This window comes from Haliaeetus leucocephalus, unplaced genomic scaffold (assembly GCF_000737465.1).
Source record: "Haliaeetus leucocephalus isolate CR32 unplaced genomic scaffold, Haliaeetus_leucocephalus-4.0 Scaffold536, whole genome shotgun sequence".
Lineage (NCBI taxonomy): Eukaryota > Metazoa > Chordata > Aves > Accipitriformes > Accipitridae > Haliaeetus > Haliaeetus leucocephalus.
In genome coordinates, this window is record NW_010972972.1 from 592,344 (window position 1) to 606,239 (window position 13,896).

Genomic DNA, 13,896 nt, shown 5'->3' on the forward strand with positions numbered 1-13,896 from the left:
ACAAATAACATAGAGGTAAGAAATACAGCTGTGTCTTTTTTTTCTGAAAAGCTATTGACAGGTGTTCAACAAGTAGATATTTTTAGATGATACCATAACTAAATGCTGTACCATCGTATTTCACTAAGGGTCTAATTTAAGGTTATATAGACAAACTTAATTTTTTCTTAACTGAATGTTTAATGTGTAACTTGAATAGTGGTCTTTTTTTTTTTTTTTTAAATAATTCCTTAGATTGATCAAAGACTAAACCAAGAAAGAAATCCTACTATGGGACACTGAATTCAAAATACTCATCAGCAGGGTCGCCAACTTAAGAGCTACAGCATGAGAACTCTACCTTGTGAGAGATGGGGAGTAGCCAGTAGGAAGAGCAGGCTGCCATCCTCCAGATGGAAGGGTAATGCAAATGAACTATCATGATAGACTGCCTGCAGGGATCACACGTGCATCATGCAAACCCCAGAAACCTGGGTTCCTCTCCGTTTTCTCCAGAGAGATGGCCCTAGCCTGATCCTGCCAGCATCTTATCAGCAACTTTTCCTACCTGCTCTCTATTTCTGTTCCTTGTCCCAGTCTTCTTGCACAACTATCGATTATCCCAAACCTCATGCCTCACTCCCTGAGGGAGTTGTTGGTTCAGCAGCCCTGAAATTCATTGCTGCTTTTCTCCAGGCTATTTTTCTCCACTGCTTCTTCATGCCTCTTCACCCATTTCTCACTTATGTTCTTCTGTGTCCTAAACTCCCCTTCTAAATCCAAGTTTTCTTACCCAATAAATGCCAGTCCTCCCTTCTTGTGATTTCAATTCTTGCACAGCCAGTGACAAGTTCTCCCTCATTTTCACACCCAATCTTACCATAATTCCTTGCCAAACACACTCCCCCTAGTCCTCTAGTCTCTTCAATGTTCAAATCTAACAGGAATGGGCAGTCAGAACACAGAACAGAATCACTCCTGATTATGTTTCTATTTCAGAAAGAACCGGAAGAAATAAGTAGAGACTAAAAATAGCTTTGGCCATATAACTCTGTGCTCAATCATGCTGGCTTTTTAAAATAATCTCATTACAAAATTGTGAGAAGCTTTGATGCACCACAGTGTGAATATGGAATCTTAACGAGTTGTACTGCAAAAAAATATTAAATACATTTTGGAGGATAAATGAATCGCATTTTTCCCAAAGACTTATATATGTTGCCATTTAGAAAGATTTTGACAAGTGCAGTAGAAATACTATGTGGATTCAGTTTCATCAGCTGCCATATTTCAACACCCTGAAGCTATGTATGGAATATTACAGTATTTAGAATATAGTATCACCACAATTTTTAACACAGAATAGAACATGAATTAAGCCATGTAATTCTTCCTCCATCTCTTAAATGACCAAGCTGCTATGGCTAAAAATAAATGCAATTTGATTTGATGATAATAATGGTTAATTAAGATTACTTTTAAAATAACAGATATAATTTACACTAAATTTTAAAGCAAAACAAACATGCAACCTTTGCTATCCCTAGATAAACAAATCCAGCCCCTGGCAAAAACTGAGCATGAAAATATTAACTTGAACAAACTTGCCCCGACCCATGTGCATATAACTGTATCAGTGTACTTCTACGTATCTTTTACTCACCACTTGAATAGTAACATCAGGTCAAAACCAGAGTGTAAAATTCACCATCTGAAAGTTCTACCTACAGTACTTGATGATCTTCTTCATTTGGGAAACATGAGTTTCAATTCTATTCCCTCACAAAAACTAACAGGAAGTGCAGCTAACTCCTTTCAGCAAATACACACTTTTAAAACATGCAGAATATTTCATCAGTGGATGATCTAAGTTAACTCATTAAAGACCCCAAAGGAACAGTTTTCAGGACTCATTACTAAAAACTGCAATTCTTTTTTCCTACCGTTGTGCTTCATAAAACAATTGTCAGAAAACTGTCATTGATAGTTTTATAAGACACAAACCATAAAATTAGTTGTAATGGCTTAATACTGAAAAGTAAAATCTGTGTATCCATTCAAATTTAAAGGTGTTGCCATAAAATATCCTCAATTCAAGTAGCAAGTTTATGTAACTAAACAAGAAATGGTTGAGGAACATTACTTTCACTACAGGGAAAAAAATCCCCTGAGTCTTCAACTTAATGGTTCTCCTTTTTTCCCCTTCCAATACTCAGCACCTCCTCCTCATCCAGAAAATGTTATTTTGCAAAGATGCATGTAAAAGAAATCAAATAGGTTTTTCACAGGAAAACAGATAACTCAGACAGCTTTTTCATCCATGAATCTTTAATATCTAGCCAGAGTTAAATGTTAAAGTGAATTTTTTATCAGCTGAAGCACAGAAGTTTGATGTTACCATTTTCTGAAGTTAAAAAGGAAGTAAAAACTCAAGATGGTAGTTCTTTATTTTTATGGCTCTTTTGCCTATGCTGTTCGTTAAAGGCAGAAGGAATGAACATCTAAAAGCTACAGGATTTTTAGACTCCAATTTCAATATTTCTGGAAATAGGAAGGCAGACATCTGCTAAAGAGTAAATTGTAACTTCTCTCCCAGCTGTATTAGTAATGAATGTTCCACAAACACACACACACACAAAAATCACTTTTTTCTCCCTATTATCATAGAAAATCTGGTTGGAATGCATCTCTGTAAGTCATCTCATCCAATCCTATGCTTGAAGCAGGATTATTGCCAACACTAGATCAGATCAGCCATGATTTTATCTAGCCAAATCTTAAAAATCTCAAAGGGTGGATATTTCACAACCTTTCTAAGCAACCTGCTCCAGCACTACTCCACCAACCTGGTGTCTTATTTTTCTTCTCAAATGGAAATCAGGATATCCAAAGCCAACGCTTGTAGCCCTTGGTCCTTCTCTACTGAGAACAGTTTGGCTTCATCATCTTTGCTACTGAATACTTACAGGTTGCTCTTAGATTGCCCCTTAAGCTCCTCTTCACAACATTAAACAAACCCCAGTTCCCTCAACATCCCTCTAACCTCCATGTGACGTAGGACTTTGAGAATCTGTTGGACCCTCTCCTGTTTTCCACATCCCTCTTGAAGTAGAAGAATGGGAATTAGTCACAGCCTTCTAGAAAATAACTTATCTTTTTCTGCCGGCCATGCTCCTCCTACTACAGCCCAGTATGCTGATTACCTGACTGGCAATGAGAGTGCACTCCTGGGTCCATGTTCAGCTTGGCACCCGCTGTAACCTCCAGGTCATTTTCAATGAAGCTGCAATTCAGATGTTTGTTTCATGGCCCGTACAAGTGTGTGAAGCTGTTCCACCTGAGCAGACTTCCTACTGAACTTTATGAGGTTTCTCCTGGCCCAGTCCTCAAGTATATCAAGATCCCTCTGGAATATAGCTCTGCCATTTGTCATGTTAACCACTCCCCCTTAATTTATTATCCTCTGCAAATTTGCTGAGGGTGCACTCTGTGTCATGATCTAGGTCATTGATGAAGACGTTCACTGACATTCACTGATCGTTACCCTTTGAGCCTACTGGTTCAGTCAGTTCCCAACCCAGTCTCTTCTTTTAGCCCACTCTTCCTCAGCTTTCAAACGGGAGTGCTGTGGGAGACTGTGTTAAAAGCCTTACCAAAGTCTGCCATTGCATGCAAATGAGCATAGCCTTGCTGGGAGAAGGCTAATGAGCAAGGTGACAGCATATAATCCAGGCGATACCCAAAAGGCTATCCAGAAGATTTCCAAACCTTGACAAATCATATCTTCTTTCCAGCTATGGATTAGTTGTACGTGTTTATCTGACACTTCCTCATGGTTGGATGAGAGGCTGCTGGAGGAGTTTTGAAGGGTGCTCCCTGTGTTACAGCTTCTCCTGCCCACAGAAGAGGTGTGAGAAATACCTTTGCAGCCACTCCCCAGAGCAACTAGTAGAGAAGAGGAATCACCACGTGTCCCACAGCAGATCCCAGATGCACATCTGTGGGAGTTATGGCATGGGTCAGGTATGCCTTTGGAGTCAGCTGTGTTTTCACCCAGCAAAGAGGCATTCCTGCTCAGGGCAGCATCTGTGCTGTAACACTGGCTGGGATAGGGCTGCCACTGCTCTTCCTTCATCCATGCAGCTAGTCATTCAATCAGGAAAGGCAACCAGGCTTTCGGTAAAGCTATGCTGACTATTCCAATTACCTTCTGGTCCTTAAATGCCTGGCAAAGATGATGTTGAGTACTTCAGCTTTTTCTATATTGTCTGTCATTACATTGTTTTCTCCCTTATTCATCAGTTTTTCTCTTCATCAAATTTTACCTTCATTTTTGAAAGTAGCACACCTGCAGAATCACTTTTTGTTTTCCTTTATGACCCTTGTAAGTCTTAGCTCAAATCAATCAGCTTTCTGATTTTGTCATTAAGCAGTCAAGCAACGCTTGTCTACATCTTGCATTTTAGGTCATGAGAAAGCTCTTTGCTCAGCCAAGAAGGCCTTCTGCTGAATCCCCCTCCTTCCTGCTCAACAGAGTGGTTCAATCCTGAGTTCTCAGTAAGTTTTATTTAGAAATCATCCATCTTTCATGGACCCTATGTCTCTGTGGCAGCATTCCAAGAGATTTTGCTTAGCAATTCTCCAAACAGGCTGAAGTCTGCTCTTCTGAAATCTATAGTCATAACTTGCTGACTATCTTTCCAGACTTCCTTTGAATCATGAACTGAACAAACTCACGGTCACTCTGATCCCAGCTGTTATTTATCACCACCTTTGCCACTAGTTCTTCCCTTTTCATAAGCAGCAGGTCAAGCAGAGAATTATTCCTGTTTCTCCCCTCTAGCAGCATTAGGAAATTGTCAGCAACACAATCGAGGAAACTCCTGCATTGCCTGCACAACTCTTTAATCTTACTAAAAACTAAAACAAATAAGGACTTACTTGCAGAATTATGATGATTGTATTGATAGAGTTACTTAGCATATAGGTTTTATCCACTTTTGATCCCTCATTCTACTAACTTGAAGTTGTGTTATTTTATTTAAATTTTAAAAGGTGACAGTCTTCATAGATATACAGGAAAGCAAAGCTTCCATCCTGAGTGAATTTAAAATGAATTCAACAAAACAAAAAGTAAATTACGCCCATCACTGACAGCATTTTTGATCAATAATATACACAACTTCCAAAAGCTCAGTAATTAAAAGACAACAGCCAGCTTCATTAAAACTTGTGGATGAAGATGGCTTGTTACTTTTCTTTCCCTTGTGCTCGGATTAAGTTAATTTTTCCCCATAGTTTTATTAAGTCAAAGTTGTACTGAATTTTTTTTCAGATGCAGATTCAATATCAAACCAAAAATACAAGGTTTCTCAACAGAAACACTTATTTTTGTTAGGCAAAACGCAAGTATTTAGGTAAAAAAGCCTTAGAAGTGGAACAAAAAAAGAAAAAGAAAAAAGAAAAAGCAAGAGAAAGTAGACAAATTGAGTGTTCAACCACTTAAGCTTTACTGATAGATTCATTATAGCAAGTAAATCAAAAGAAGGCTTGTCCTCGGCCTCACTCAAATCACGTGTACAAAGAATTATGAAATTGCAAAAGCCTCTTATAGTGGAGAAGTTACTGTTTCAAATATTTTTAGCTGGCACAAATGAAAATCTGCCAGAAGTGTTGCCATATTATGACTGCACGGGTAATAAATTTCCTTATGTGATCACCATGTAAATTAGCCCTGAAAAACTATTTAGCAAGAACCAGGTAGTTTTAATGGATAGCACTGCAGTAGTTGGCAATCATCTTAATTATAAAAAATTATGTGAGGAAACCTAATTATAAATGCTGCAATCAAGGGATCTATAGGTTTCACTAAAATTATCAATATGATAATTAACTTCCCAAAGGATTTTAAGTCTTTCTAAACTGGTCAGCAACAAAGACTTTCCAAGTATCTTCTTATTTTAATGGCAGACTCATAGGAAAATCCTATGGCATTGCACAGAAAGAGTGCATTCGCTATCCTCAGTTTATTGCTGTGAAAATCACTGTGAGAATTAACTGTGGCATTTTCAATAGTCCCACTTGAATCAATAGGCCATAATTAACTACATGGACATTTAAAAAAAAAAAGGTTCAGCATTGTTCAGGGGTTAAATGATTTGGTTTTGAAGGTCAGACCTTAGTTTGTCAGAGAAACAGTAGTTCGTAGTCAGAGAAACCTGGTCTCTGGCTCTTGTTTGGCTGTCTCTCAGATATTGCTGTATGATTTATATCCAGTGAGGAGATGCAATGGCAAGAAGTACCGTTTTTCTTATGATTACATTTATTTTATCTTTTGCTTTTGTATCCTGGGTATCAGTGTAGCTTATAAGCTATTATCACTAATATAATTAAGTCCATAACAGCCTCCTCCTTTTCAATAGGTCAAAGTAAATACTTGTTTAGAACTATGAGATTTTCATCTGATTTGCTCTGTTGCATTCAGAGTCTGCTCCTATTACTCGACACCTTTATTTCTGCCAGTGCCACACGCCTTCCACAGAAGGTCACGCTTCTAGAGTCAGCCTCTCCTGTCAATAGTGCCAACGCCACAGAAGACTTTGCACATCAGCCCTTCGTTAGACAGCACACTAATCTGGAAATCCAGGAAGAAGAACACAGGAGAGCAGTATTTCACCGAATATACATGGCTTCTCTGGGCATTCTTTTTTTTTTTCCCCAGATAATGCAAAATGGACATTGGTGTGAATACCTCAGTGAAGAACGAGACTCTGTCAGTATTTGGTTTTACTGCCAGGTGCTAAACCAGCAAAATTAACTTGTTTAAAAACAAACTAAAAATATCAGGATAGGAATACATCTTTCTTCCTGAAAAGATCAAAAAGACATACTAATTAATTTCAATACATATCCTGCACAGTTCTTTGAGCAAGTATGCTTTCTACTGGATATCTACTGAACTAATGGGCTAGGACTGTCATTGCCTTTTCTTCTATGACTATTTTTTCTTTCTTTTCTTTTTTTTTTTTTTTTTTGGTAGAAGCAATTAGAAAGTTAAAATCATCTGCATGGAACACAAAGAAACAGAGGACTGTCTAAAGATACTTCTTCATTACCTTACAGGTCTTCTAACTGTTTAAATGTTCTCTTAATTCTCAGGGCAGCCTTTCTCCTTTTTTAGGATTACTTCTTTCACTTTCTGTGACTTCTTGGTCTCCTTAGCTATAATCTACTTTTAAGGTTGCATTTTTTTGCTGTTCTTAAATTTTGCCAACTCTTTCTCAGTAATAATGGTGCTGACATCTCATTACAGAAGGAGAGAATTCAGCACTACAACCTTATTGACAAAGCCTTCATCATTGTAACGTAGCTACTATATTGGTATTTGTCATATACACAGGCATTTTAGAAATTATGAGGTCAGTAGTAGCCCAGGTAAAGCCTTGATGCACAATTTAATGAAATCAATGTTTTAACTATTAATTAAAAAATGTAACTTCTTGAAACCCTTTGGAGAAAATTCATCCTAATTGAATGTCTCATAAGTTGAAGGAAAGCAATGTCAGCTTTGCATTCTCAATCAAAACAAAGGAGAAATGCTTTTAGCCAACAGAGTGAAGCAAGGTGTGGTTTCCATACATTTGTCCTGATTAAACACTGTATCATGATTTAGTTACTCTGAATCTGTCTGATCCAACAAGTTAAGCAGCTTGAGATCATAATCATATGCAACAAGAGAAATGAAATGCAAATTAGCAAGTTATGAAGCTGATGAATACATAACTGGATGAGATTCTTCGGCTTGAGATACACAGTAGGTCAGGTTAGTTGATCAGAACAGCCTCCTCCTAGCTTTAAATACAATGAATTTATAAATACTGAAGCACAGAAAAAAAATTAATTTCTCATTTTCTGTGGCACTAGACATTATAATGAGGGCTCATTTTACAAACTTAACAACTGTTGTCTTCTAAGTGAACGGTAGTGCTCTTCAAACAAAAAGATAAATAAATACTGCCTCATCAGTGACATTCAGTGTTGATCTAACACAAGGCATAAAAGAACCCTCCTAGCACCTTTCTATGTGTCTTTTCTACCTGGAAATCAACTACATAGATACAATTCTCCTACCATATTTCCATATAGCAGTCACAAGTCTTTTGGAATTATTAAAAAAACCCAAAACATTAGAAGTAATTTCCAGGGTAATTTTTGCTGATAATCACATCAAAGAAGCCCTTTTATAAAGGTATGGAGTGCCACTGCATAAACAGCTTCCTTTTAACCTCTGTGCTCTCACAGAAAACTGTTTCATATTATGATTGCTCTAATGGTTAAAAAACTTTTTCCAGTGTGCCTCCTATATTTACTTGCAGCTAGTTTGTACATCTTCTTTCCTTTCCCATAGTGTTTTCTCTCCATAACATTTATCTTTCAATGTGTGTACACAGAGCAATTACAGGCTATTTCAGCCTCGCTTTCACTAAACTAAACAAGCTGGACCTTTCAGAGTGTACTGTCACGGACAGGTACAGATGCACATACAGTCCCTCCACCCATACATGCAGTGAGCTGGATGAGTCACTGATCCTGAGATCTCCTAGATGTGTTAAGAAGCAGAAAATTTTGCTCAGTGCCAGCATTGTTCTAGTGCAGCCATGTTGTTTAGGAACTAGTGCAGGATTGCACCCAGACAACATGGCCCTCAGGTCAGCATTCATTCCTGTGATCTTTCTCTTAGTTGTCTTCAGACCTGTTAACAGTTTCGATTCATCTTCCCTTGAACACGGGTGAAAAGAACTATATGCCATATTCTTTTTGAGGTGCACTTAATGCCTTACCTATGTCCTTTGCAATTGTCATGAAAGGTAACAAATAAAGAGAAGCATCTGACCTGGTGTAGTCGTCCTCCACAAGCATGTGCTTTGGAATGGGTGAGTATCTTCCCGGTGAGATAGGGGCCAGGGATGCCTTGTACTCTAAAGTGCCATTGTTTCCAGAAGAGAGTATATGATTTTCCATTGGTGGAGAATAAGCTGAGGGTAAGAATAAGCATCTCTAGTTAGCCACTTTCACGTTTTATTAGATGTCACAAGAGCACCATTTTTTAGTTAAGTACCAAGAACGAGCTCATTGCTGTAAATAACATCAAAACAGACAGTCCTTGCCTGCGAGAGCTTAAAATATAACAAGGAAGAATGAACAGCTGAAGTTTTCCTGAAAGGTTAATAATAATAATAATAATAATAATGCTGGCTCATTTGCAGGGATTGACTCTTTAGAGGGGATCTGAATAAGAAAGGATAGATTGGGAGACAGGAAACATTTTCTTAAATTAGGACTGACTTGAAGAAGGAAATGTAAAGAGGAGAGAATGAGATTAAAAGCACACTCCTCTTTTTGGCTCCACTATACAGCAATGCGAATAATATAGTAAAGAGCTCAATGCAGGATAGGAGCAGGAATTTTATGTATGGCAAGAATTATGTATGGTGAAGATTTACAGCTGCGATGCACTAAAGGTGCCAGAATTCCCAATATAATTGAAATTTCAGTACCAACATAGATGGTATTTAGATTATAGTAAATCTGTCTATTTAAAACAGAAACTGGATACAAGTCTCTTACATATTAATGATTAATAATGGAAATTACAGGACTATGCTGTCTGATTCTATATTGGGTCTGTGGGTTTTGTTCTTTGCTTACTTTTTCCTGTTTTGAAGTTACTGGGGATATTTATGACTGGAGAGATGTAGTAATAGTTGTATTCAATCTCTAGTTAATGTAATTAGAAAAGGAAATGATAAATAGGGAAAACAATGATACGTGCTTCTGCAATGAGCTATGATTAATTTTCTCATGAGAAGACAGCTAAACTTTCTAGTATTAGTTTCCATCTTTCTTTCAGATGCTGAGATACAGAATGTTTCAAAGCAAAATGTCTCTACAGGGAAAGGCCGTTACCCGTTCTGAAACACTCTGAACGTGTAGGTATAATGAAAGGTTCCCTGAGGATAAATGAATCCGTATGCACCAACAGCCTGGGATGGGCTACTGCAAATCTTTTCAACCTTTACTCTCCCTCTGGAATTACTTCTGTCTTCTCATATGCTGCTGATCTATAATCTGACATAATAAAACACACTGGTTTAGAGCTCCCAAATTATTATTTTGGAAAGTATTATAAAGCAGGAGATTGGATAGAGACATTTAGCATTTTTACTTCTTGGGCTTTGCTAAGATCCAGACCAGACTGCTACTGAACAACATGATTGCCATCTGTTGTAACATTTGCTAACTAAATAGGTATCCTCAGCACAGTTGAGTATACCACCTGACGTGCATGTTACAAAACCTTGCCTTCTATTTTTATGGAGCAGTCTAAATAAGGAGGATTATGGATATTTAGCTTTTCCCTCAACTTTATCAGTCCACAGAAGAAACACTATGCAAAAGTGCAGGAAAATTTAAATCTCTAGCATTTACTGGAAAAATCTGCCTTTCGCAGTCCTTGGTTGGCCTTAAGTGCCCCTAGGATTATTAGCAGGAGATCAAGATGGGTATGGATCAGTTGCTGCAGCTCTTCTCAAATATTAAACTGCCATCCAGTTATTAGATGGTGCAGCTGGTCCCTGTTGATAGTTGAACCCAAGGCAGACAGTTTTTAATGAACAGCTAAACAAAGAAACGGAGTTTCAATAATGAACTGTTTAGACTAACAGACACCAGTGGTATAGAGAGCTGCAACTGAATGTTCAGATTGCTGTGAATGAAAAGGGAATGGGAATGCCTGCCTATGGACACCAGGAGGACTGGCATGTACTGATAGCACCTAGATCCATCAATAGGTCATCAATACTCAACATAACTACTTGTAACTTGTCAGGACAGCCTCCACCCAAACTAAAACAAAGACTCAAGCCATTAAGAGGTGATGGCAGGAGATAAAGACTAGACTGGAGCCTAGTACACACAGATAAGGAGACAAAAGAGAAGTGAGTAAATCCTGAAGACAGCTAGGTGGGACAGATGGGAGAGACAGAAGATCCTAATTGCTGTGATCTCCTTACCGGTACAAAAAGCACATCAGCAAGGAGGTTTTCAACATAATAAGAAGGTACATGTGTATGATAAAGACTCCACTGCCACCCACCCTTGTACTTGGTCATCTCAGGGAGTCCTGGCAATGCGCCTGGATGCGTGTCTTTCTACCTGAATGCTGGACATGAGCCTAGATGATTTTGAGAGTGTGGATATGACAGCCTGATTGAAATAGGTTTGTTCTAAAATAAAATCATCTTCCCTTCCTATGAGATCCTTCACTGAGCTTTACCATATTGTTTCAACAACTTTTCCTACAACAGAGTGTACATTGAATGCAAGGACAAATAAGGCCTTGGTCCTCAGTGAAAAAATAGCAGATGAACATATATAAAGTTAATGGACAGACTGAGAATAAAGCAAAGTGAAACAATAATTTAGGAATTGGATATACACAGAAAATAGGTAATTTTTTTTAAGTAGAACAGAGATTTTTACATTCCAAGTAAATATTTTATACAAATATGATAGATATTTGCCTCAGGCTTTTCACTTAGTTTGTACAAGATGGTTTGCTGTGTGTTCTGATTTTTCAGTGGACAGAGGACTGCAGACTACAAATCTAATCATATTTCAAAATATATTTGCATATACTTATTACTGTAATTATCACAAGAATTACAGTTCAGTCTGATCACCTGGACAATGGCTAATTGGAATCAGCACAGCAGTACATCAGCTACATTGTAACTTTTGCTGCAAAAATACTTTAGCAGAATTATATTATTTGTAATATTTCATGACTGTAGCATACTTAAGTGGCAATAAACATTTCATTTTTGTAGCCTTCCAAGCTGTTCCATAAACTTTAATTGGGTACTTTGGACAAGCAATGAAAAAACCACAATCATCTGACAAACAGGTATCTCCTACAAAATGAGTTGCAGTAGTCACTTACAGTGAGTAATATCTGGTGGGCCATATGGATCAGTCATGTAAATGGTGGTGGGCTTTCCAACTTTCAGATACACTACATCTGATGTGTTCTTCAGTATCGCTACTGCCTCTTCATGAGTAACTTCTTCTAAACTGTAATTATTTACCTTAAAGGAGAAATCAGATAGGTGAATTGGAATGCAGAAATAGACACCAAAAAATGACACAGCCTTGCAGTTATCACAATGTTGGGGAAAAATACTGTTGACAAAGAGCACTGAAGATTATAGAAGGTTTGCTATTGCAGCAAGGTAGAAAATACAGTTTTCTTAGCACATGCATATTCAAAGAATGACATAGCAGTGTTGATATCACAGAATCATAATGGGTCGAGATGGCACTTGGTCTTGTCAGTAGAAAAGTCCTTTGTGATATTCTGCTACCAGTCTCATTGTTAACATAAAACTATATTAATAATAATTTAATAACTTAACACCACATCATTTACAGAAACTGCATGTTATTTCATCTGTCAAGGTGAACTGTCCAAATTCAGCTCTTAGCATGCATGGCTGGGCCCTCAGCAATACTTAATACCCCCAAATCTTTCCATCCCTGATATGACATCGACCATTGAAATAGTAAGAGGTACAAAGTGATATACAGAATAAGAGGCTGCTTATGAGGTGCGGGAAATGAAAAAGGGCAGTTCTGGATGGGGGAAAAGGGATTTTCAGTGTGGAAGTTTGTCAGTTTTCTGGAAGCACAGGAAAGAGACATTGAAAAAGTAAGAGAATGTAGTACCAGTTCTGTGCTTTATCAGAAAAGAAAAATACTTAACAAGAGCAAGGATAAGAGTACAGGACTACAGCTTAAATAGGGAAGGAAATGGTGGCAATAAACTTGCTTATTTATGCTTTACTCCCAGAGAAAGAAAATCAAAAGAAAAGTGTAAGTGGTTTATTGTAGAGGCATATAAAATTTATTCACATATAAATCCACTACGTCCACAGAATGTCAACAATAGGTTGTGCTCCTCTAAACAGAATAGTGAATGGTCCCTGCCCCCAAAAACATACATCCTGAACGACAAAAATAAAGGATAGATGAAAGAAGTAAAGAAGGGTGTAGATATAGGTTTCAGACATGTGGTGTAAGGCAACAGAAATCATAGAATCATACACTATCTCCAGTTGGAATGGACCCATAAGGATCATCAAGTCCAACTCCCTGCTCCTCACAGGACTACCTATAACTAAACCATATGACTAAGAGCGTTGTCCAGACACTCCTTGAACTCTGACAGGCTTGGTGCTGTGACCACTTCCCTGGGGAGCCTGTTCCAGTGACCTACATTTCACAGTGAATGTTGTATATGAAACTATTGTGATTTAAAGTGCCATCCTCCAACTTCTACAGTTACTGCAAGGATTCCTTGTTAAGATCATGCAAGATGGAAGAAAAAGTAGCTCCTCAACTATAGTATAACATAGTACAGCTGTAAATAACAGACAAAAAAATACATACTTTCTAGGGAATTTATTATCAGTAAATTATTAGAGAACTGGCTGTGACAACAAGCTACTGCCAAAGGCTTTGGTAGCTGGAAAGAAATCCAGCTATTATGAATCACTGGAGGACTCTTCATACCCAGACAATTTCATCAACACCAAGAGAGAATGATTGCTCCTGGACAGTATTCCTAAATGTAAGGATTCTGTTTAAACTTTGTTCCTTGTATAATTCTCAGACTTGGTTTTAAGGTTAATTGAAAGAGGCAATGACAGGCATGTTATGACAATTTGACATGAACAGCAATGATACAACCTAACACTCCGAAGAGAATTGCTGACACTGTATGCTGTATTTTGACAGGTCTTCAATTTAAATAAAAATCTGATAGCTATCTTCTATAAATTTCTCTGTTTTTCTTTGTTA

The 13,896-nt window shown here is 37.7% G+C and overlaps 1 protein-coding gene across 2 annotated transcripts in view; it reads right to left on the reverse strand.

Annotated features, from left to right (window-relative positions):
• DLG2 (discs, large homolog 2 (Drosophila)) overlaps nt 1-13,896 on the reverse strand; it is a 1,012,119-nt gene that overhangs the window by 272,237 nt on the left and 725,986 nt on the right. For both annotated transcript variants that reach the window (XM_010576558.1, XM_010576559.1), the window contains 2 exons: nt 11,981-12,125; nt 8,873-9,014 (listed from right to left, as the gene is read on the reverse strand). In XM_010576558.1, the coding sequence (XP_010574860.1) occupies nt 8,873-9,014; nt 11,981-12,125 (287 nt within the window). The remainder of the gene's footprint in view (nt 1-8,872; nt 9,015-11,980; nt 12,126-13,896) is intronic.